The following is a 25,035-nucleotide window of genomic DNA, read 5'->3' on the forward strand; positions in this document are numbered from 1 at the left end:
GAATTTGATGAACAATCAATGGAAAGAGCTTATTCAGCCGGTGATCATTTCCTTTGATTCAAGGCTGATGTTGTTTACAGAAATTCGATGCTAGTTACCAATTGTCTCAATTCTTAACCGTGTTACTGTTTCCGTTTACTTCATCATTTCAATCTTCTTCAATACTTCGATTCTTGAATCTTGCAAACCATTAATGGAAGAGTTTTCTGTAAAAAAAAATTCGACGGAAACATTCGAACTTGGCACTTTTAAGGGAGCATTTTTACTTCATGGTATGACGTAGTCATACTATGGGGTTCTATTCACTCACTCACTCGATTTTCATTTGGTAGACAATTAATTTATGGATTAAACTCGTTATTTGTGCTGGGTTTGAATTTTGACAGCAATAAATTTGACGTTATTATCTAACTCTTCATTTATTTCTGGTCATTTATTTTCAAAGGATTTTAGCCCTCGAGAAACTGGGCGCAGTCTTTAATCAAGTGGCAACTCCCTTGCGGTACACCCCAAGGAAATTTGTCATCCACCCCCAGAGTAACAATTTAGTTATCATAGAGAGCGATCATAATGCTTTCACTGATGCAGCCAAAGAAGAAAAGAAGCAGCAAATTGCCGAGGTATGTACAGGATATTAGGTCAATTCTTACTGCAATTTGATCTTTGAGAGATTTCCTAGAATAATTATGACTAACACACTCAGTACTGGAATGTTTAAGAAGTTCTGGAGCTCGGTTGTAGCAAAAATTGAGATTTGCCAGTGTGTCGCCTATCAGTTACCTGTTCGAGCTTTTGTTTTACGTAAATAAGACTTTTGGTAAAGAATTGGTCCCCTCGTCACTGACAAACCACAATGGTTTGCACAACCTCACTATGGTTTGCGCAACCTCACTATGGTTTGCGCAACCTCTCTATGGTTTGCGCAACCTCACTATAGTTTGCGCAACCTGACTATGTTTTGCGCAACCTCGTCCAATACGAAGAAGCTTCGGTTAGAAAACGCCATCAGTTTACATCGACATTTTAAGTTGGCAACTTTGTCCTGGTGGTGCTAACTTTTAAAGAAGAAATAAGAAGGTGATCTTTTACTGTTGGTCGTTTGGATTTCAGGAAATGGTCGAGGCTGCTGGCGACGATGAGAAGGAGCTTGCTGCACAAATGGCGGCTGAGTTTCTGAGTGAGGATCTCTCTGAGCTGCAGTTTGGTGCTCCAAAAGCAGGACCAGGAATGTGGGCATCTTGTTTGAGAATGCTGGACCCTATTAAGGTTAATGTGCTTAGGAGTGTTGTAAACATTAAGAAAAAAGTATAACATCACAGCGGTCAATGGAACGAAAGAAAATGTCACGATGAACCAATGAGAAGTTAAGGATAGCGCGGGAAAACGCGAATGACCCACGTGATCAAGTCGCGTTGGTCTCCGTTTTCTATCTGATTGGTTAAGAGAATGTTGCGAGTATCCTGGACCTATCACCAAACATAGTGAAGCAAAACCGATGCAAAAAAAAAAAAAACAATCTTCGATCACTTTAGGCCCTCGATTGAAAGTTGTCCTTTGCGTAAAACACGAGTCAATGTTTGATTACACCCAAGTTCTGAAAAAAAGTAAAAATAAGACGTAAAGTGGAGGAGTTTCGAGGTAGTTGAGAAACTCGATCATACAATATGGTAAATCAAAGGAAGGAAAAATGAAAAATGAAAAAATGGTCGACTGATGATTATTTGCAAACTTCGTGTGGTACGCATTTTGTCGACAGAAACTTACTTATTGCTAAGAAGGTATTCAACGCAGAATACCCTTTTTTTTTCCCATTTTTCCACTCAGATTCCATTACATGACAATACGTAGAACAAATAAGGTTATCCGCGTATCAAAACTTGAATCAGTTACATAACGGAAGTTTTATATTTTCTTTTAGGGAGAAACAGTTGACGAAGTCTGCTTGGATCAGAACGAATCCGCAGTCAGGTTAGTTTGCGCTCAGACCTGCTATGTTTGACGAACTTGGAGTCAAAAGAAAACAGATGTCACTAAACAGCTGATTTCGATGCAGATTTCTTTCCCCCTTGATTCCTATAAATAGATAGGTCAGGGTAAAAGTCTTCAGACGTCCCTATATAAAGTCCCTAACCGTTGTTCTACAAACCTTGGCGATTTCTTGATTGGTTTTGACTCCAACAACTTTTAATGTGTTGTAATGATGAGACAGCGGTTTTGTTCCACAGTGTATGCGTTTGTAACTTCACCTGCCGCCCTGACGAAACATACGCGTTAGTTGGCACGGCTAAGGATCTTTCACTTAATCCGCGGTCATGCGCAGGAGGCTATATATACACGTACAAGATTGCTGAGTTGATTGATGGAGGATATAAACTGGAGTTTGTCCACAAGGTAAGGATTAGTTTATTTTCGACACACCCTGTAGCCTGTTCCAGGCGTTGACGTATTACAAAACTGGTGGAAATGGGAGCGCGTAACCGAGACGATCCACTTGTAGGGAGGCGTTCATTTGTTATTATTTATTATATGACAAACAATTGCATGTTTATGTTTCAAGAAGTGCTCACTGAAAATTTGAGGTCAATTCCTTTTATTCTCTATTGAGAGGGTCTCTTTTCATGCATGCTCTTTGATTTGTTCTGTTTATTTCAGACAGAAGTCGATGACATTCCAGGAGCATTGACTCCATTTCAGGTTCGTTTAGTTGATAATTAGACTAGCTTAGCTGAGGTAGTCAAGGGGGAGGAGGGTGAGGTAAATAAATTTTTATGTGGGGAGGGATGAGAAATGTTTGGCGTGGTGTGTACTACTGAACTCGAAGACTGTTATGCTTTAGCAACCCAAACAAATGCTGCCTCTTCACGCCTTTTTAAATCGTATCTGAGACTCCCAGAATGAACACTAAGACCTTCCACTCTCTTAGCTTCCGTCCACTTGCCTTTCTTTGGAAACATTCAAACGCCATTTGACGTAATAGAATCGTTTCAGTGAACTAGGTATTGTTCTTCAATAGTGAAAGGGCGATCATCCTCACTACTGAGGTTCCTTACCCAGGGGTATAGGGTGAGCACTTTGGGAACAAGGCTTTTACGAGCAGCAGTCATTCGCCGTATCGCCATCAAGGAGTTACAAAGGGCCTTCCTTGACCGGCCATTTGGACCGTTAATGTAAACCAACTGCAGTCGTTGTGAAGCAATAGTGCATTCCGAACCATCTTCCATTAGCCCAAACGTGTCAACTAAACTCAGAAGTTTATGAACTGTGACAACGATACTGTATCGAGTTGCAAACTATTTTACTTGCCAGTGTAGTCACCACGAGGAATACTGAAGGTTTAAAGTTACGACTGGAAAACATTAATTTACTTCCGACAACCCAAATATGAATCCATCTCGAATTCCATTGGTTTTTTTTAAAACTGCAGTCTTAGTCGGACTTCATTAAGGTAACAGGTCCTTTATATTTGTATTATGTGACTCTAGGGGCGCCTTTTAGCCGGTGTTGGACGACTGTTACGAATCTATGACCTCGGAAAAAAGAAGCTCCTTCGCAAATGTGAAAACAAGGTATGGTCGTATTCGACTTGTTCTGCACAACAGCCTCTCGCGGGGAGACTATATATTGTTATCACTGAAATAATTTGTTTGTCATTTCACTAATACAATCAAGAATTTTTACTTCATTTTTACCAGAAATTGCCAAACTTCATTATGGGACTGAACACAATGGGAACCCGAGTAGTAGTGAGTGATATTCAAGAGTCGTTTCATTTTGTCAAGTTCAAGGCTAGAGAGAATCATTTGGTTATATTCGCCGATGATGTAAATCCAAGGTATGTGATCTTTTGTTTCACCCGCTACTTGAAAGTAACTTGCGCAAGACACACTCAGGCCTTGGATCTCTAAATCTACTGTTAAGCGCGCGCACCATTATCACCCATCAAAGCTTAACAGTTTTAACAGCGCGGCACTCGGTTATCTTCCTTGATAAATCTAACGTTATAAATAGACTGCATGACGTTGTTATCTCGATATGAATGATTATTTTAAAAGCTGTATTATATTGCTTTTGCGAACATGACAATTCTCCTCGACGCGTTGAGAAAAAACTGGACAGAACTAGAAATGGCAATGGAGAGGTGGAAATGGCGCCTTTTTTTGTTTTTTTTGTTTTTTTGTTTTTGTTTTTGTTTTTGTTTTGTTTTTGTTTTGTTTTTGTTTTTGTTTTGTTTTGTTTTTTTGTGTGTGTGTGTGTGTGCGTGTGTGTGCGTGCTTGCGTGCGTGCGAGGGACGTGCCGCTTTATTCCTCTGATAATGAACACACTGAAGAAAGCAAGACATTTTTTTTGGATTGGAAGGAAACAGGTTAACTTAAGTGGAAAAATAAGTAGCCCAAGGCTATGTTGCGTCTTCCACTTAAGAAATTATGTGGCGGCCATCTTTGAGATTCAAAAAAGGTTGAGGTTCTGTCAAAGAATATATTTTTCCCATCTCAGATTACAAAGTGATACTATGTATTTGGAAATTTTGCCTGTCATATTTTTTACATTGCCTAAGAGAAGGGATTTGATAACTTCGTCAATTTTGATAAAGAAGAGAGCCGAGATAGTCAGTAGTTATAGTAGGGGAGGGTGTTGAGTGAATAACCAACTATTTTATTGAGATTTGGTAATTGTACATTTATTATGCGAAAATTAGTTCTGTTTTACGGGTTGAAAGATAGAAGGTGAAAATGATTCTTGTCAGTAAGACTGAAGTAGAAAAGAGTTGATAGTGGAACGCAGCACAGACTTCAAGAACATAGAAACGTTTTTATGTTAGACTGAATGGAAAGAAAACGCTTTTATTTTACGTTCTCGGTTTTATTGCGGAATTATGCTAAAATAAAAATTTCGTCTGCTTCTGTTTTCTCCTAATGTGATATTTCATGGTTGTCAGCGATCAACGAATTACATTCAGTAGGTGCTTTTTATCACCATGGGCAGCGCCTCCTAAAGGTTTTTTTTTTTTTTTCAATTGAATTTCATTACCTATTTTAACGTTGACTTCTGAAGAGCTTTGCTTTACACTGAAGTTGTTATTACTTCGTTACTTCCATCGGAACCAATGCCTCTTTCTAACAAGTGTTGGAGTGCTTTTCGAAAGTCAGTCTTAAAGAAGGTGTACAAAAGAGGGTTGATCAGGGCTGTGCTAAATTTAAAGTACAAGAGTATGATCTGTGCGGCGAATGGTGTCGAGTAGCCCGCTATAACGTCGGTCAGCAGCGTGATAATAAAATAGGGGAACCATCCTACCACAAATGTAATTGTCATGACAGCGTATATTATCAGTGCCTTTTTATCATTCCTTCTCTTTTCCCTGTCTTTCTTCTCAATTAAAGTCCCTTGTGTTAAGGCACGCCTAATTTTCTTTTCCTTGTGGATGTAATAAAAAATGTGGCCATCTATACAGACGATGATGAGAAAGGGCAGAAGCGCAAGCGATATTAAACTAAACACGGAATAACCAAAGTCAAATTTTCGGGTCAGATGTTGGTTGTCGCGCAGGATCCATGTGAGTTGAACAAAAGAAGCGCTCAGAGAGAAAATCCATACAGCCATCAAGAGAGACAACACTCTCCGCTTTGTCACCAGAATATTGTACTTAAAGGGTCTTTTAATCTTAAAGTAGCGCTCCGCTGTCGCTACCAGCAGGTGAAGAATTGTCGAGAACGACTGAAATCGATGGCAGAGATCCATGCTGGTGCAGATGGGTTTGGAATAAATCGTAGAGCAGAGGAGTACTAATGGAAGCGAAACAAGTCCAGCTAAGAAATCACTGGCTGCCAGACTTACCAAACAGTAGTTCGTCTTTGTTCGTAAATGTTTTGTGGTTGCAAACAATAAAAACACCAGCGAGTTCGCGCAGATTATAAGGACGCCCTGTAAAGACAGGAACACGATCACTGCTTGACCGGACTGTGTTTGATGTAGCATCCGATGGTTCATCTCTTGTGACGAATTTATGCTTTTTCGCCATGTTGAGTTGTCCATTTTCCTCCAATTTGTTCGCCGTAAAGACGACCTTTGCAAACACCTGTGGGTAGCCGGGTACTTGCACTGCCCTCTGAAGCCTCTTAAAGTCGACCTGAGGCTTGGTCTTTTATTCTACGAATGCAAGAACACGGCTAACGTAAAATCACGGGTAACGTTATCACGCAGTCTGTGTTGTGGCGTACGAGATTGTTAAAGTCTCTTGCCGCGCAGTTTCACAACTGAGTGAAGTTATTCATTGCGGCCGTTTATCACGGCCATAAGTGTGGCAATATTACATGTAAGAAATTCAAATTTGTATTTACCTTGTGAAGTATAATTGGTAATTGTTTAAACGTGATGAAAATCCTTCATGGCCGTAAATTATTGTTCCTGAGCTAAGATTGAAAGATGATCTTTTGAAGTGGTATCAGGATATTGTTTTATCTTTGAAGGACTTGTTCCGTTAAAGATTATTTTCCCTTTCTCACATTCCTCCTATGAAGAGTGAACTTCTTGTTTTTAATTTTTTGTTTTTCGTGCGATTTGTCATCGTCAAGAACCACAAAGGTTTTATCAGCACTGGGGATTTCATTTCCTGTTACATTATTGATTTAGAAGCTAACTGTTTTGACAGTGTACTTTTCAAGAAAAATGTGCTAGGATGCGGCAAAATATACCACGATTGAGGTATTTTCAACTCTATTTGTATTCCGTGAACCGATGTTTTGGCGAGTTTGAAAGTATCAAACTGTGAAACATTCTGCTCTCCTTCTCGTGCCTTTATACTTTCTTATATGATTAATGGAGCAAGATTTAAGAAAAATCATCGCAGATGCAGCAACTAGATATTTTAATGTTTTTCCTTTAGAGGTCCCCAGTTGAGAGGAGACGAGACTTTCAATTTACCTTAAGTAAACATTACCACAAGTACATTAAGTATGTTTAAGAACGAACTGCGACCGGTTTTAGATCCTTAGTGTGGCATTTGCGAGCCAAGGTTTAATGATATGCAGAAAGCCGATTAGATCTCTACGTACTGAAAAGGCTTTAAATAATTTGAAGCGTTTTAATCAAGCTCAAATGTTGTTACTTCGGCGACCAAAACTGGTTGTCGCATTTTTGATTCATCAGATTAATTTATTAGTGTTATGGCACAAACAAGAAGCAGTTTTTCGTCTGATTTCCTTTCCAAAGTAGTGATTAGGGTTATCTACCTTGATACAATTAACTTTTGTTATGACATGAAGGACTTCTCTCCAGATTATCTTGGAACAGAAATTATTTGATTGATTTCTCCACGCATGCTGAAGTTGTGAAGCAAAAAAAACTAATTAAGAATCGGGTAATTATGCTGCCGTTTGGTTTAAGTCGAAAAGGATGTTGATAGTGGCTAAAAATGAAAAATGTTGCTCAAGAACCAGTTCGTTTTGCTCTCGACATGTTTGTTAGGTTAAGCGGACCACCTGTCACAAACCGCTTTCTTTTTATTATCTTCCTGTTTCTCGGAAGCGAGAATCTTTTCTTCGTGTCGCTTTTTAAACCATTCGTATTACAAATACAAATTACCAGACATAGCCTCCTTGTAAGCAAAACACATTTTGATGGTTAAAGAAGCTAATAGCGCAACATTTTGGATCGAGCTAAAAGCTTCTCGGAGGTTGACCGGCGTGGTATAATCGCTGCTTTTGCTCTGACACTTTTTTGTCTTTGTGTATGAAATCCCGATTGTATTTTTCTCTTAAGGTGAAAATTTTCTGTAACTTAAAAGCCGTCAATAGTTAATTTCCTTCGGTCCAATATATTTCTTCCTGTACGAAATTTATCTACCTGAAACAGGTGACGATAAGATAATAACTTGACCGTAACACAAACATTTCCAGAGGGCCCTAAAAAATAATAGACATATGGAAATTTCTTGGAAAAAAGTGAAACTCTACCGTTCTGACTGAATTCGAAATTAAGAGTGACTATTGCGAAGGCAACTGTTTCCGAAAGGTAGCCGGGCTATATCGTCGAAGAGTCTGTTACTTTGAGCAAACAGCCGAGCTTTGTAAATGATAAAGTTTTATCTTTGGCTTTCAGTTGTCGAAAAACCTCTTTGTTTTAAGCCCGGAATACATTTTAAAATTGTATTTACGTTATTTAGTTTCTATTGTAAATTTTCCCGCGGCGCAGGTGTTCTCGGGTAAACAATTGCTGCGGGTTTTTCGATGAAAGTACGAACAAAAAAAAAAGGAATTTCTCACGGAAAGAGATTTGTTATATCTTTTCAATTCTTTGCATTCATTTTTCCATCTGTTTGTTTGCTTCTCTTTTTTTTTTCCGTTAAATAACGATTAAAAACACCGAGGCCCAGCTAAATTGACTAGGTAAGAATGTATAATTATACCTTAACGGAATGACGCCATGGTAACTCCAAAGAGCGACTTCTCTCTTTTGAAAAAAGGTTGCCTCTAAATGGGAAGTTTGGTAGTGAAATAATGAACGTTTTCGAACAGGTTCTTGTTTTCTTACCTTTTGAATTAACCACTGTCGCGCTTCACATCAAGCAATGACGATCAAATATTGGTGTTAATTTGTTTTTAGCGCATTTTGTTTATCTCGGCTTGTTTTTGGCGCCTGTTTAACACCTAGGTCTGTTACTTTGTAAGGGGCTAGTGAGGAGACCTGTATGGAGACTGATATTGCTTGCAGGGTTGAGTGAAATTCATTCCACTGGGAATTGCAATTATGCGCTGCTGGTAGGCGGGTCTCGTGGGCAGTCACGCTGCCTGTGGAAACGTGTGTGGTTAATTGTTTAATTAACTTGGCGCCTTGACATCAAAGTTTAATCAATCATTGTTTTAATTTCGAGCGTTTAGCGCGACATGGTAAGTGAATGTTGCCGGAAATCACATACAGGTTTAGCCTAAAGTTCACAAAGAAGCGAACAAAACAAATCCTTAACATGATATCATAGACTTATAAACATTTCCAGGTATTTCTCTGCGATAAAAAGCGTAATATTTCTTTTCTAAAATTGTGGTGTTCTTAACTTGGATTTATTGTTGATTTTTTGCCATTGTGAAACTTTCATTTGTGTGCTTTTAGTCCTTAAACCATCTTTGCTTTAAAATATTTTTCTTAAAAACTTTGTATTTAATATTCAATTGGGAGACTTAATTAACGGAAATAGGTAATTTTGTGCATCTACTTGTAAATTGTCCTCAAGGCATCGAGGGAAGAAACTCGTATGCATGACAATTTGAGGTCACGCACGTACGTCAAGCAACAAATTAAATGGAAATTTGCTATAAAAGTGCATACATTTTTCAGATGTAAATTTTCGATTGACATTCTTCATCACAGCTTTCGTTTTCCCAGATATTATTAATATTATTAATCCATCAGGAGCGTAGTTATAATTGCATGCAGCTTCTAAATCGCGATTCGTATTCCCTCGACCTTCAAGATTTTGATGTGCTGAAAGTAAACGTTTTGAACATGTCATCTTGTTTTTGACAAAATTGGCAACTAGCAAGAACTGATAACATTAACGTAAGCTGGATATATCAACAAAGTTGAAATGGTAAATTGGCCACCGTAACGATTACAAAAGCTGACGTTTCGAGCGTTAGCCCTTCGTCGGAGCGAATAGAGGAATTGTGGGTTGTGTGTGCTTTTAAAGGCAGAAAATGGAGCTACGTTATTGGTGGGAACATGGCAACGAGAAAAAACATGAATGAATTAGTGGAATGAAAAGCGTTCGTTGATCCCTGTGGGATTTAGACTACCGGTTTGAAAGATTTAGACTACCGTTGATCCCACAGGGATCAACGAACGCTTTTCCTTCCACTAATTTATTCATGTTTTTCTCGTTGCCATGTTCCCACCAATAACGTAGCTCCATTTTCTGCCTTTAATAGCACACACAACCCACAATTCCTCTATTCGCTCTGACGAAGGGCTAACGCTCGAAACGTCAGCTTTTGTAATCGTTACGGTGGCCAATTTACCATTTCAACTTTGTTGATATATCTAAATTATTTCGTTACTCCCACCGACGCAGCCCCAAACAGTTTCTTTCGAAATTATCAGCCTTTATTAATGTAAGCCATCAGTTAAAAGTTATAATAATCTGGTCGATCATTTCCTATTTCTTTGGCGATCTTACTTTACAAGTAGAATTTCTGTCACCTCTCTTATTGTGAATTTGACTTGGAGACAAATGTTTCTACGTCAACCACAATTTGTAGTTGAATATTGGAATATTTCCATGTCTGGCAAAAAGCTGTTTCCATTACGTTATTACATCGATAAAGAAGAAAATGACTTGACCTTATAAAAATGGATCCCGCACAGGAATTTCTTGGAAATTACTCCTCCTATATTTTCAACCCTTAATTATTCTCGTTTTTAGGTTAACTCCATGTCGCATTCCCGATCAAAAAATAATCCTTAAGTTTTAATCTAACACGTTCAATACCTCTTCCTTTTAAAGGGATTGAAGGTGTAAGCAACTGATACTTTTCATCCTGCGCATTGAATTTATCAGCTAACTTATACGAACAGTACTCAGCTCTTTTATAGGCGGTTCATTGAGAACCGCCCTTTTTTCTTCAATTTTTTTGTTTGTTCTGTTGTTAAGTAACAGTCTTCGAAGGCTATTTTCTCTCAAGTATGATTCTATTTCTGTCAGTAGGTTCACTATAATTTTTATATTGCCAATCTTGTTTTCGTTTTGCCTGACCTTGAGCGTACGAGTAAGAAATTTAACTTAGGAAATGATTTAGTAAAGAGTACATATCTCGAAAGTACATTCTGCAACTTAACGTGATTCGCTAGCTTGCTAAGTGAGACACGATGAGTATCCATGAAGATTGACAGCTTAGTAAGTGCCATCTTTAAAAGTTGGTGACCAACATTCCCACTCAGATCTGAGCTAGACCCCAAGGCCGTAAGTTGTATTAAGTTGAAGGTAAAAGAATAAAGAAAGAATCCACTGTACAAGAGAGTATTGGAAATCTTCCAACATCTAACTGAAACAGTGATCACGAACGAATTGGCTGGATTGGAAAAAGTTGGAATTAAATGTTTCTGTTCTACCTTCTGATTGGTTTTTCACTGTCTCAGTGTCCCCCGCTTTTCACAAGAAGCACGTTGGTTTTCACCAGCGACATTGTCAGAGTGTAGAGTCCTCAGAACGCTTCCGACCCGGTATGATCTGATGAAAGTGGCACGCAGAAGAAGTAGAACCAACCAATCACAACACGGGTGTTCAAGACCTTCGATGGCTCATTTAGTTTTCAAAGATCATAAGCAACAGTCACAAGCGGCGTCGGTTCTCTTCTTTCGATTCCATAGGTTTTTTTTTCCCACCGGATAAGAGTGACTAACTTCTAATTTCTCTTTAAAGTATCACTCCTAAATTCTTGATTGATAAGCAAATTCTCCTTGTCGGCACCTTAGGAAATGTATAGAGAACAGTGTGGAGAATATGCATGCTGATGTTAAGGTGTAAAGGGTTGATTAAAAGCTAGTTACCGGCAGCCTACCGCCGCTTCTTAGATCTCTCACTTCCGCTGGTTAGCTTGTGTGTAGGCTCTTGTGTTTGGGTTTGCCTTGAGGCGACAGAGCGGAATAACGTGTACGCATGCGCTAGGTTTTGCCGCGGAAACGCGGATTTTGAGTCGTTTGCATGGTTAATTTCCTGTTCTGTTGCTTCGAGGCGTCGTTTTCCTTGTCGCTTTTCTTTTACAGAACAACCTCCAAAAACTTGGTACAACCCCTAAGATTTTTCAAAAATTAATTTTCTCCTTAAAACCTCTGGAAATAGGAAAATGCCTTCGACGAAAACAGAGTTCCTCGATTTTAAAAGTCAGCCCTTATTATTTTCCCCTAATTTCGCTAAATTATAGACCTATGACACTTGAGTCCACGTTGTTGCCCGCAGACCCTCTGACGTAGCATTTCACTATTCAGCTCTGTCCCTTGAGGCCCTTTATTCGGGCACACCTGCCTACTACACCTGCCGTTTATGGGAAAAGTTATTGAAAACCCTGCATTAATGAAAACAGCCTTTAGAGTGTTATCAATACTTTCATTGAATCATTCTCTTTTTAGGTGGCTAACCTGCTGTTGTTATTTAGACTACGACACTGTTGCAGGCGCTGATAAATTTGGTAACGTCTTCGTGGTGAGTGTTTCTTTTCCATATTTTTTCTATGATGATGTGTCTGTCCTGTGCAGACTGTTAATTTAGCAAACCAACTGAGGGACGCCACTGTAAAGAGTTTGTAAAGTTGACATTTCAAGCGCTTTGTCAACGGGTGAACGCGCAAAACGTTAGCTTCAGAAACAGACCAATTTACATTATCACCTCAGTTGATAAAACCAAATTATCTTGTGACACCCCCCCTGAAGCAGCACCGCACTTTCTCTAGAAACTTACCCGTTTAATTTAGGGATGGCTTTTGTGATCTCTGCCAAATGCTTATAGTAATCACCTTTAACCTTGTTAATTAATTCAGGTTCGCCTTCCGTCCAGCGTTAGTGATGAGGTTGATGAAGACCCTACAGGCACTAAAGCATTCTGGGATCGAGGGCTCCTAAACGGTGCTCCCCAAAAGGTACGTTGTAAGCGTGGTGGCCGTAAAGATTGGGGCACACATGCAAATGCTTAGTCGACACGCAGTTGCGTTTTTATTTCTGTGGTTATGCCTAGCGTTCACATTAATCTAGATAACTTGTACAACTAGAACGGAACTGATTGAAAACGCTTTTCAAAGTGGATAAAGTTGAAAATGTCGGCTTTGTATGTTAGTGTGAACGGAGAACATTTGAAATCAGAGCTTTTTCCAAAGGATACATAAGTGCTTTACGTTTTGTTTGGGATGATCGAGAGGCGCTTATTTAGCGCATATTTATCGGATTGTTCAAGCGTTCAGGCATCGGTCATCGTGGTCATGCGCATGAAACCCATTTTGCCCGTGCTCCATAGTGGGTGGAAAAGGTTTTTTGTGTTTTCGAATTTTCCGAAAATTTTCCTAAATGGCCAAGATTAAACATTCTGGTTTTTCATGCTTGACATTTTCTTGTTTTCTGAAGTGGTGCTATCTTTTCTTGAGCAGGTCGAGACGCTGTGTAATTATCACGTGGGTGAAACAGTCCTGTCATTGCAGAAGGCCACTTTGATCCCCGGAGGGTCGGAGTCGTTAGTTTTCACCACCCTGTCAGGAGGTATTGGTATGCTGGTGCCGTTCACATCAAGAGAGGTACAACCCCCGCCTCTCGCCCTACTTTTCAACATAGTGGTTTTTTTCTTTCTTTCTTTCTTTCCTTCTCTCTCTCTCTCTCTTTCCTTCTCTCTCTCTCTCTCTCTCTCTCTCTCTCTCTCTCTCTCTCTCTCTCTCTCTCTCTCTTCGGTCAAAACAGTGTCGTTGTGACTTTTGCCATATACACCTTATAGTAAATGATACAAAATTCATAATAGGTGCGTATTTTTTAAAATTTAGTAAATTTTTTTCTCAGGACATTGACTTTTTCCAGCACCTTGAGATGCACTTGCGGGCTGAGCAACCGTCCCTGTGTGGCCGTGATCATCTGTCTTACAGATCTTACTACTTGCCAGTCAAAGTTAGTGGCCGTTTATAACAATCTTCGCTTTCGACGGTGTCGAAGTCATATAAACATTCCAATCGTACTACGATTAAAGTAAAATGAGCGCTTTTCAATTAAATGTCGTAAACCCAAACCTACAGTAAACGATAGATAAATAAAAGAAAACAAACTGAACATACATCAAGCGTGGGAAAATGCGAGTTATCAACACACTCTTGATGTAAATTGCACATTTTTCTTTTTTCTGGGAGGGGGAAGGAAGGTAGGGCTAATTCTCTAAACTGAGCAAAAAGCGTAACAAAGTAGAAACGATCATTCTCCAATTACATAGGAAACTCAGTTGAAATTGTCTCTTTCTAATGCAGTCATTCTATTCAATGTTTTTCTTACTTGCGTTTCCGGTGTCAGAAAAGTTAGAACATTTGCATGTGGCTATGAAGTGAGATTTGTTTATTTTGGATTATCTTATACAAATGTACGCGTCTACTATTATTTTTATAACAGAGCGTGATTGACGGAGATCTCTGTGAATTCTTTAATTCTTTGGATTCTTCGAAACGACGCAACATCGCCGAAGAACTCGATCGTACACCAGCCGAGGTATTTTCAAAGTGATATTTAAATGAAATTCTGTCAGAAAAGACACAAGTGTATATTAAATTCTTGGCTTTTATAGGAGACTTAAAATTTGACTACTGGACACAGCTATTGATTTTGTGGTGAAAATGACCCCGCTGTTTAACAAATAAACATGTATTTCTTTACTTAGGTGTCCAAGAAGCTTGAAGATTTAAGAACACGTTACGCTTTCTAGGACTGGAAAGAAAACGGCAATCTTTCGACGGAGATTGATTTCTGTACAAGCTGCAAGCAGAAATCGGTAGTTTTTGGAGAAGTTTAGGCGCGACGCGATGTTCATGAAAATTGTTTGCTTTTGCTTTTGTATAAAAAAAAAAAACGAGTCATATGCAATACACATGGAATTTTTTGGTTAGCTCATTCAAGATCCAAGTCACTTAACTAACTGCTCTTTGTATGTCTTAATAGCCGCTGTAGAAATCTTTTGTTTGTTGCGATGTCATGTACATTGTTCCTGTGAGCAGTATATTAATTTTGTTAAATTGTATTTAAAGATAGCTTGATCTCAATTCCTGTTTTTTGAAGCACGGATGCCATCAAGCAAACAGATAAAAACTTCTATGTTAGTGATTATGCTTTTGTATACAAAAAAAGAAAGATTTAGTCGAAATGCGTGTCGGTGGTGTTTTTCCCAGTGTTTGTGGTTTTTTGTAGCCCTTCCCACACCCCCCCCCTCCTCCTTCCAATAATTTCGTCCCTCTCTTTGAGAGATGCGTGCGCCTTTGTTAAACAAATATTAAACTCTTTAAAATCTTGATTCGACAAGCTTGTCTAAATAAGTGCAATGATGAAATTTTGCTCCAGTTTTGAAGCCCGTTTGCTTTACGTTTTTCAATTGTGATCTTATTTGCGCGACCCTCCTTTTGCTCCACGGAACCCCATTAGTTTTCTTCATCATCGAAGCTAGACAAATACGACACTTATGAAGGAATTTATGTTAGTTGCTCAACGACTGAGACGACTTTAAAGACAAAGCTTGCTTGATTATGTCTTGTCATGCATTTAAGGTTCAAAGAAACGTAGCCCTTTTAAAAAGAAGTAAAAGCAACCGTTTCCCTTGCAGTGTTCTCTTTTTCGCTTTCGCTAGTTTTCCAAAACGCTGTTAAAGTGGTGGAGGATTGGTCCAAAGCAAAGAAGAAGCAGCTTAACGCTGACAAATGCAAAGTTATGGTCATCGACTACAAAAGGCAGAAACACCATTTCACTCCCCTCTTGGTAGATGGCAAAGAATTAGAGTCGGCTAGGATCCTAGGCGTGACTATTTCGTGTAACCTTAAGTTGAACAACCACGTCGATGAAATTATAAAAAGAGCAAACAAACGATTATACTTTTTAGTCCTTCTGAAGAGAGCCCGCGTTCCAGCGGATGACATAATTAATTTCTATTGTACAACTATACTTCCTGTTCTGGAATACCGCGCACAAATATTCCATCGTATGTTACCTGCGTATCTTAGTGCTGACATTGAAAGGGTCCAAAGACGCGTATTATCCATCATTTCACCAGAACTGTCATACCATGACTCTTTAGAAAGGCACGGTTTAGCTTCGCTCTATGACAGACGCATGAAATTATGTACGGATCTGTTTTTGTCTGTCTCAAATGCATCTCACAAATTATATAATTTGCCGCCAGATAGGCATCTTTCAGCTTACAATACTAGACACCTGCGCGTTTTTAACATGCCGCGCTTTCGCACTGATTGTTTTAAATCTTCATTTATCCCGGCTATGTGCGCGTGTGCTAACCTAGATTTTTAGCTATTCCACTGCTGTATATTAGTTATATTATTAATTTTATCTAGGTCTTAGCATTTTTGTAATTGGTAGTCTTATATAGTCTTATATAATCAATGATTGTGAAAAGCACGCAATTCAGCCAATGGCTGCAATGTATTTTATTTGGTAATAAACTATCTATCTATCTATCTATCTATCTATCTATCTATCCATGGCAGGGGTCACACTTACGCTTTTGGTGTTTCCATTGGACATATAATCTGTCATCGCCTGCTAGCGACAAGTGCGACCCTTTTGTCGCAACCAGACATAACTATTATGTCCGAAGGACCTAAAGATCAGAAAAGCCGATGTCCTGCCTCGAGGCAGGCCATATCTCGTCTTATGGCCTTAAAATAACAATTTTTGTTTTTCTTCTGTCGCAACGTCGAACAAATCTGAAGTACTAGCAAAAATTTTCGCAATTCTGCAAAGACAACACGTGTGCACAGCCAGCTATCGGTTCAATATTTTAGTCACAGGTTTTCTCGACATACGTTTTATCTGGTCCCTATGGCGAATTTCAACTCATACCAATTTACAAATTTGCACTATTCACCTGATTATTCTCAGTATGGGAATGGCTTCTTTTCACCCTTTGGCTCGCAGATATTTTCCCATTTTTGCGCATCCGTCGACGTCGGTTCAAAGCGGCAAGAGCCAACATTTGCCGTTGGCGAGTGTTGTACAATGCGTACAAATCAATAAGGTTTTGTACATTGAACAAATTAAACAGAGAATGAAGAAATGTCGCTAATAAAACTAGCACCAGCTTCATGTCTACAAAGTTTTATTTGGTGCTCTTTTCGCGCGTGAAATATTAAGAGTTGACAGTGTGGTTTCAAATATCCTTCATGTCGCACAAGTGCGACCTCCATGACTCCCGTGGTGTAAATGTCGCGACATAGTTGTAGGACAACTTATGACGCGACATAAAAAAAATAAGGCCACAGTGCGACCCCTGCCTATCTATCTATCAATCTATCTATCTACCACCTATCTCTCATCGAGAGCCTGGAACTAACTGATTAAGAAAATTGTACTGGTCCCCAACGTTCTGGGTTGGCCGCGAGGGAAGTAGCATTAATTTTGTTTGGTCTCGGAAGGGACTGCTAATTCGTCGTGTCAACACGTGTTTTGACGCTTTTCAAGTCGTTGGTTGCCTTGCTCCGTGAATTCATTGTTTTCAAGAGAGTACAATTAAAGTTGTAGGTTAATGTTTGACGAGATTAATTAGAGAAGCAAACCGCAGTTTATCCGAGTTCACGTCGATTGTAGCACTCGTATAGTGAACGAGCAAGTCATTAAACTGCATGGACGAAAAGGAGAGTGTTAACGAGAGCGGAGATGCCAAGAGACATGAAAACGACGACAGAAAGGTAAAGAATTACCATAGTAGTGTTGATTCATTGCGAGCGATATGGCGTTACGCGCTATTTCTGTTCACTCGTCACAAATCTTGAATCTCGTCGAGATTTGCAAACATTTGATGGGGTTCACCCAGTACACTGTGGGACGCTCAAACTCATGTGCAAAGGTTACGGTATTCAGTTCAAAGGTATTGAGGTTTTACTCAGGATTTGGGTTGGAATCTACTGCGCGATTTCGTAACTGTACGATTTTTTGATTTGGAATTACACGTTACAGTATGTCCTTACAGAATATCGCGAAGTCGAGCAGCGCACAGAAATGGCGCCAGAAAGCTAATTTCTTGTAGTTTTACAGCTCGTAGAGATAATCTGTCGGCAGGCGATAATTATTTGACGCGTTGTTCAGTGAAGATTCCTAGGTAGTCACTCATTTCTTATTACTACGTCCCAACATAAACAACATTTGAGCTTTGTAGATCAAATTACAACTACAAATGAAGAATCTCGAAGGGGCAATAAGATGCCATTCAGTAGGTTTACCTTACTTAGAAGCAAGCTGTTTCGATTTTAAAAAGATATGTCAGAAAATGAGCAATGTGGAAGGCGGATTGCGACGAAATTAATACATTATGAATATTTCTCGGTAGGGTGATTCGTTTTCAATTTCGAGTGCTTTGTTTTCGCCTTTGCATGAAGCTTCTTACTTCATTTTCGGCACTTGGGTTCAACGAGTGTTTTTCTTTTTTGTTCTCTCTCTCATTTCACGTAAACTTTAATTCAGGTACTCTCAATCACGAGGAGCGTTAACTATTTATTATTCCAAAGCGTGCTTTTCCCATGTCTAATCTTTATTCGAGTTTCAAAGTTTTCGAGATATTTTTCTCCGTATGTTCCCGATTGAGATAGACCGTATAGATAAATTCGATAAGGAAAAGAGTGGACAATTTTTTTTATTATTATTATTGAATATTAGCTTGAGAGTGCAATGTGAACTCCAAAGGTACTTTGATTCCCAAACACGATACGTATTACGGCTGGAAAATGAAAACAACTTTTCGACTTCATGCGAGGTTTTTGTTACGTTTGATTTTGTCTTGCATGAAAAATCTAAAAATTTTCAGAATTTACAAGCATACTCTGCAATTTACATCTTAAACTTGTTACGCGATGAAAACGTTCGGAGCAAAACTTTCCGTTTTGTTACCCTGGTAATAAGTTATTAAACTGTTCTTGTTCTATTAGAGCTTGATTTGCGAGCAAAAAATGAATTGTAAAGATTTACTGCGTAATGTGTATTTTTTCCCGTACAAATTTTGATTTGTGAGAAAACGACTTTCAAAATACTTCGTTTAACCTGTCATTGAACGATTTGTTCATACGTTAGTTGTACGTTTATCAAGATAGGAAGCACTTGGAAAGTGCCAAAAGCTCCTGGGAAGTTTGAATTGTCCTCGACTACGCCCCCATTAGGAAAATAATGGGCATTTATTGATTGAAAGCGACGAAATCAGTTGTAGAGTTAATGGTGCTTCGATTTGCAAACGCAATACGATTTATGGCTGGAAAATAATAACTGAAGTTTTGGACTTCATGTTGGGCTTTGCTACGTTTGGACCATTGTATTAGACTGATAATATTACTTTTTAGTGGGTTTATGTCCTAGAAATACTTCTCGATGGCTAATTTTGCTTTTAAAATCTTTTAATCTTTTAAAATTTTCAGAACTTCAAAGCATATTCCGCGATTCATATCTAAATCTTGATATGTGATGAAGACGTTCTAAGCAAAACCTTGCGTGTTGTTACCCTGGTAATATGCTATTAAACTTTTCATGTTTCATTAGAGCTCTAGTTGGTTTGTGAGAAAAAAGAACGATTTCTAAGGATTTAGTACGCAGTGTGTTTCTCGGCGTTCACAGATTTTGAAAATGTTGTAAAGTAATCGGTTCGACGAAGTTAGCCATTAAGTCAACGATACTTTTCATTTCCAAGCATGCTCTCCGATTTATATCTTAAACCTTGAATTTCAGCTCCACCAGGCAGTGCACAGCATGAATAGAAAACCATCAGGTTGGCTGAGCGCCGCACAGTCATGATCACACGCGATTACATTACGATACCTAAAAATTGCAGAGCTAAGTGACAGTTAACAGTAAAACTTTCCGATTTGTCACCTGGTAATAAGTTATTTAACTGTTCTTGTTTCATTAGAGCACTATGTTTCTGGTAAAATTTTGACGCACGAGAAAAAAACCGCTTTGTATGTTAGCTGTGCGTTCGTCAAGATAAGACAACACTTGGGATGTGTTAAGAGCGCTTTAGAAGCTTGAATTGCTCTCGGCTACACCTCGAGCAACTTTCATGAACTTTGAACATAAAAAAATGTTTAGAAACATTACCTCAAGACTCGACAATTGTAATTCATTACAATATGGTCTTCCTCGCGGCCTTCTACACAAATTACAGCTTGTTCAGAACTGCACAGCTCGCTTGATTTTAGTTAACCGCAAGTACGACGACATCACGCCATTACTAAGGGAGCTTCATTGACTGCCAGTCGAACACCGTATCACTTGTAAATTACTTTTAATAACATTTAAAGCTCTTAATAACTTAGCTCCTGGTTACATTAGTAATTTTCTGCACTTATACACCCCCTCATAGGTTGTTAAGGTCTTCATCAAAATTTCAGCTTCAAGTTTCTCCTTCAAATCCGAAAACTTATGGAGGCGGAGCTTTTTCTATATGTGCCACCAAGTTATGGAACTGCCTTCCCAGCCATATTCGGCGTAGTCTCAGTGTCGATACTTTTAAGTCATCTCTAAAAACTAATCTCTTTGAATGTATTGTAGGTTTTATTATTCTATTGTCTATTTCCTCTGTGAAGCGCTTTAAAACTTTTGTATAAGGCGCTATTTAAATGATATTGTTATTATTATTATTATTATTATTATTATTATTATTATTATTATTATTAACAATATACGTTTAACCCTCAAAAGCGACGGAGAAAAATCCCGATAGGGAAAAATTAGGCACGAAATCTGTGTTGGCTGAATAATTTGGATATATCAACAAAGTTGAAATGGTAAATTGGCCACCGTAATGATTACAAAAGCTGACGTTTCGAGCGTTAGCCCTTCGTCGGAGCGAATAAAGGAATTGTGGGTTGTGTGTGCTTTTAAAGGCAGAAAATGGAGCTACGTTATTGGTGGGAGCATGGCAACGAGAAAAACATGAATAAATTAGTGGAATGAAAAGCGTTCGTTGATCCCTGTGAGATTTAGACTGCTGGTTTGAAAGATGAGCTTTTGTTCAAGATTTTTACGGCTTTCCGCCTGTCTTCTGCCTGTTTCTGCCTGTTTCTGCCTGTTTCTGCCTGTTTCTGTCTGTTTCTGTTTCTGCCTGTTTGTTGATATATCCAAATTATTTCGTTACTCCCACCGACGCAGCCCTAAACAGTTTCTTTCGAAACTATCAGCCTTTAAGCTCTGAATGCCCATCCCACGAAGGCCACGCTGCTAAGACTGAATCGAAACGATAAGTGTGAACTATTTCTTAGACCATAGTAGAAAAAATTGCTCAGTATTGATGTCGGCCTAGAGTGAACTGCCACTTGACCCACCTCTGCTCTATAGCTGTCATCATGTCCCATGATGCACTGAAGAGGCCCAGTCCCCACTGCTCTCATGCTGCAGAAATATTTCATTTCCGGCTAATTCATTTGATTCGAACACCAGAAATTACATTTTGTGATGATAACGTTCTGAGTAAAACTTTCCGATTTGTCACCCTGGTAATAAGTTATTTAACTGTTCTTTTTTCATTATAGCACTATGTTTCTGATAAAATTTTGACGCACGAGAAATTTAAAACGCCTTGTAAAATTTAAAACGCCTGTGGAAAAAAGTGCTTCTTTTAAACCTACATTGAACGGTTGGTTCATATGTTAGCTGTGCATTCATCAAGATAAGATAACACTTGGGAAGTGTTAAGAGCGCTTGAATTGCTCTCGGCTACACCTCGAGCAACTTTTATGAACTTAGAACGTAAAATGTGTTTGGAAACAATATACATCTAACCCTGAAAAGGGACGTCAATGGCTTTGGAGTTAGCTACTCTTTGATTCCCAAACGCGATACGAATTCAGGCTGGTGAGTGAAAAATTGATTTTGCTGACTTTGTAGTTAGGTTGCTTTGATGGTTAATTTGTATTTCTTAAATGTATTGCTCTAATGGAGATTTTGTTTAACAATCCTACAACTTTCGGAATTTTTGACCAAATGCTACGCAATTTTCTGTGCATGAAGTCTTGTCAACGATGATTTAATTAATCCTTTGCACGGGACTGCAAAGAGGCTCTCAATGGGGTGATAGTTTTTTTCGGCGAACGGATAAAATTTTGGCCATTTTACTGCCAACGGTTAATTTATTTCTGTTCTGATTAAAAGAAGAAAAATTTTGGTTAATTTTTTTGTACGACCTATTAAAATCTGTTAATTTGTACATCAAATGGCTTAATTTTAATTAAACGGTGAGCCCCATTGAAACCCTCTAGAATTGAGCTAAGCAAATGATCCCTAATCTAAACCGCAAAGGACCTCGTTGAAAAATCTCTAATGGCAAGGAGTACTGGGTGGATAATAGAACGTCTTGGTACTGTGTGACATCAAATATTTGCGGTTTCTTTCAGTACACGACCATCGTGACCGAAAAAAGTTATAAAGGTGTAGTGGGCATGCTATTAGTAATGAGTTCATAAAAGGTTGCTTTAAAGAAGGGCCCCTTCTTAAGTAATGAATGACTTTTAAATGATATTAGTACAAAACTCTACAACAGTAAATATATCTTATTAACCAAGCGCGAGGGCCGTACTGGGAGAATATCGGCCCGAGGTCTTGACAGCACGGACCGTGTGCAGCGAGGTCCGTACAAAAAAGACCGAGGGCCGATATTCTTCCAGTACGGTCCCGAGCAAGCTTGGTAAATAAGAGATTCATTATACGACTGAAGTTCAAAGGGACACAAGTGTGATATCATTCGGGACTATTCGGGACAGTGCCCGGTCCAATACTGAGAGAATATTGACCGGCAATAGAGCATTTTGATTGGTTGATTTTAGTTATTGGCCCTCTGACTGCCCGAGTCGTGTAATAAAAGCGGAAAATGGTTGGATTATTGACCACTGTCTTGGGAAGTTTGTAGAGTACGTGCGAAGCTAGATTTGCCCTCGGCTACCTCAACCCTTGCGCAGCTATCGTGCTCCCCAGCCTTCGCGCATGCTTCATAACTCGAAGAAAGCACGCTGACGCAACAACCAGTGGTAAATAAAAAGGGGGCTGGAATCGAGGTTGAGAGCACGACTCATGGGAATATTCTAGGGTGCCTTCTCCCTGGCCCCATTAAAGCCCAACTGCTCATCCAATGCACAAGAAGCAGTGTTGGTTCGTGGATTCGAACTTTCATTTTAGAAAGCCTTAGTAATACTCGATCTAGAGAAGGAATTAAAAAGTTGAGTGATGAAAATGAAAGGAGATCTATGTTTCAGCGTGATTAAATCTGATTTGTATTGTAAATTTCCTTTTTTTTTTAAATTTTCTTTCTTCGCGAGTGGTCGAATTGAGGAAAAATAAGAATTAGAGAGAGAACGCTGTAAGGGCCAAAATGCACACGTCGCCCTCATGTGGGCCCCGCTTGTGCCCGATTTAACGGTTTATTTATTTGTCTATTCCTTTACTTATTTTTTCGCGCGCCCATTAAATAGCGAGTTACAAACCAATTTTTAGCGATTCCCCGTTTCGTCTGTGGAACTAACCCTGAAAAAATTTGCAGCAGGTTGCTTCGGTAATGTTAACATAGGCGATCGGTTGAAATAAATTAATTTGCACCCGTTACTCCGCTTTTGAATTGAAATATTTTGAGAGTCGACAACGATGTGTATGCGAATAGCATTTAGCTTCAAAATACAGGGTTGAAGTTTCGTTTCGCAAGTTGGGAAATACGGCGCTGAGGATCAATTCATTTTGGTGATCTGAATACTTATTAGTCATTTAAAAACATCTTGTAATGTTACTCTAAAATGATAAAAGACCAAGCCTGAATGAGAAAAACAAAAAAAAAATTACCATCACTCACCTATATCAATGAAAACCTGGAGACAGCTTTTAAGTACACAAAACAGCTCCGAACGTTCTTTCAGCGGAGGAGACTAGACCAGATGGACGAATCGCTCACTCCAATAAGTGTTCTTGTAGTATTTTTGAAATTATGTAGTTTGGTTGTATCAACTGAGTTGATAACGTAAATTGGTCACCGTAAAGAGTTTCAAAGGTGACGTTTCGAGCGTTAGGCCTTCGTCAGAGCGAATGGAGGATTTATGGGTTGCGTGTGTTTATATGCCGAAAGTGGAGCCTCGCTGTAGGAGGGAACATGGTAATGAGAAAAACAAGAATAAATTAATGAATGGAATGAAAACCTATGAAATTAAGAGTGCCGATTTTGAAAGACAAAGTTTTGTTCAAGAGTTTTGTAGCTTTCTGAACCACCTGAATGTAAATAAAGGCCTCAGACTATCATATACTGCTTAGAATGACTAAGTAGATTAAAGTGTCAAGCGACTGGTTTTGATGCGGCCTTTTCATTCCTCTCTACGTCGCGAAGGTGTTCATGGAATCGGCCACCTAGTCGTCTTCCTGTTTCGCCAATGTAGATCTTTTTGCAACAAGTGCAAGTTATACAATCGATGACATTAGCGAAGGTGCACGTAAAGTGATCTGTAAACTTATTGGATCGTTTGGATCCCGACATTTTCTCAACGTTGTGAATGTAAGGACAACTGAATTTTGCATCAAGCGCGAGCGCATTTGAAAGTTCTTGGTTTGTCATTAGTTTGAAGTGAGCTTCTTATTAAAAAGTTGCCTATGTTTTTTCCGCGTTTGAATGAATGAATACGTGGAGGTTGCGAAAAGATAGTGCCACTCTCTGAATCGTTTTGAAGTAATTTAAAAGGGAATGGAATTCTTGACATAAGGTGGATGCGAAGATGAATACGTCAACTATGTGAGTCTGTAGGTTTGTAATACACACTAGTGAATAAGCCGTTGTCTTCAACTGAAACTTTGATGTCTAAAGAGGACAAAGAATGGTCGGAAATTTCCCACATATATTTTAGAGCCGGGTGAAAGGAATTGACTGCGGTTAAAAATTGAGTTAGCTCCTCTCTGGTAGAATGGAGGAGGTAGCGCCCATACAATCGTAAATGTAGCGACCGTAGAGTTCAGGTTTGGGGCTGTTGTATTGACTGAAAAATTGGTGTTCGATAAAACCTACAAAAAGATTGGCATAGCCGGGTCGCATTTTGTTACCCATGGCTACGCCATTAGTTAAATTCAAGCAGTTGTCCCCAAATAAAAAACGATTGAGTGTAAGCACTAGTTCGGCTAGGCGAAGTAAAATTATGCATTGATTCGTAATTTGTCAGCCTTCCAGGCGTCGCTTGCACCTGTTCAATCCCTCGACTTTTCATTCACTCTGGGTAGTTAATTCGTCAGCGCGTAAAAATTTATCCACTTCCCATAAGTTGAAATAATAGCCTTATTGACTAATTAATGACATACTCACAACATGTTGATGCCAA

The 25,035-nt window shown here is 39.0% G+C and overlaps 3 protein-coding genes across 5 annotated transcripts in view; 2 read left to right on the top strand and 1 right to left on the bottom strand.

Moving 5' to 3' along the window:
• LOC111342079 (splicing factor 3B subunit 3) overlaps positions 1-14,861 on the top strand; it is a 27,143-nt gene extending 12,282 nt beyond the window's left edge. Inside the window, exons 20-32 of the mRNA XM_022949121.2 lie at positions 446-620; positions 1,111-1,266; positions 1,919-1,968; positions 2,226-2,391; positions 2,653-2,694; positions 3,483-3,566; positions 3,693-3,832; positions 12,116-12,188; positions 12,523-12,621; positions 13,123-13,266; positions 13,523-13,627; positions 14,117-14,212; positions 14,382-14,861. Of these exons, the coding sequence (XP_022804856.1) occupies positions 446-620; positions 1,111-1,266; positions 1,919-1,968; positions 2,226-2,391; positions 2,653-2,694; positions 3,483-3,566; positions 3,693-3,832; positions 12,116-12,188; positions 12,523-12,621; positions 13,123-13,266; positions 13,523-13,627; positions 14,117-14,212; positions 14,382-14,426 (1,375 nt within the window). The 3' untranslated portion in view covers positions 14,427-14,861. The remainder of the gene's footprint in view (positions 1-445; positions 621-1,110; positions 1,267-1,918; positions 1,969-2,225; positions 2,392-2,652; positions 2,695-3,482; positions 3,567-3,692; positions 3,833-12,115; positions 12,189-12,522; positions 12,622-13,122; positions 13,267-13,522; positions 13,628-14,116; positions 14,213-14,381) is intronic.
• Positions 4,250-23,752, bottom strand: LOC111342090 (histamine H2 receptor-like). 3 transcript variants are annotated; one of them, XM_088753678.1, is made up of 2 exons: positions 23,535-23,752; positions 4,250-6,145 (listed from the first exon to the last, which is right to left on the bottom strand). In XM_088753678.1, exon 2 carries the CDS (start codon positions 6,029-6,031, stop codon positions 5,063-5,065), a length of 969 nt encoding a protein of 322 aa, XP_088609804.1. In that variant the 5' UTR covers positions 6,032-6,145; positions 23,535-23,752; the 3' UTR covers positions 4,250-5,062. The 3 variants fall into 3 exon arrangements, with proteins under 3 accessions (XP_088609804.1, XP_022804877.2, XP_088609803.1); XM_022949142.2 differs by lacking the exon at positions 23,535-23,752 and adding an exon at positions 8,528-8,775; XM_088753677.1 differs by lacking the exon at positions 23,535-23,752 and adding an exon at positions 6,337-8,775.
• The window catches only part of LOC111342739 (sodium- and chloride-dependent GABA transporter 1), a 34,046-nt gene continuing 26,164 nt past the window's right edge, over positions 17,154-25,035 (top strand). The window contains exon 1 of the mRNA XM_022949857.2: positions 17,154-17,409. Within this exon, the coding sequence (XP_022805592.1) occupies positions 17,344-17,409 (66 nt within the window). The 5' untranslated portion in view covers positions 17,154-17,343. The remainder of the gene's footprint in view (positions 17,410-25,035) is intronic.

Source organism: Stylophora pistillata, chromosome 3, assembly GCF_964205215.1.
Source record: "Stylophora pistillata chromosome 3, jaStyPist1.2, whole genome shotgun sequence".
Lineage (NCBI taxonomy): Eukaryota > Metazoa > Cnidaria > Anthozoa > Scleractinia > Pocilloporidae > Stylophora > Stylophora pistillata.

Bases quoted from the DNA above. Each gene is read 5' to 3' on its own strand.
- LOC111342090 (XM_088753678.1), bottom strand. From the start codon at position 6,031: ATGGACAACTCAACATGGCGAAAAAGCATAAATTCGTCACAAGAGATG.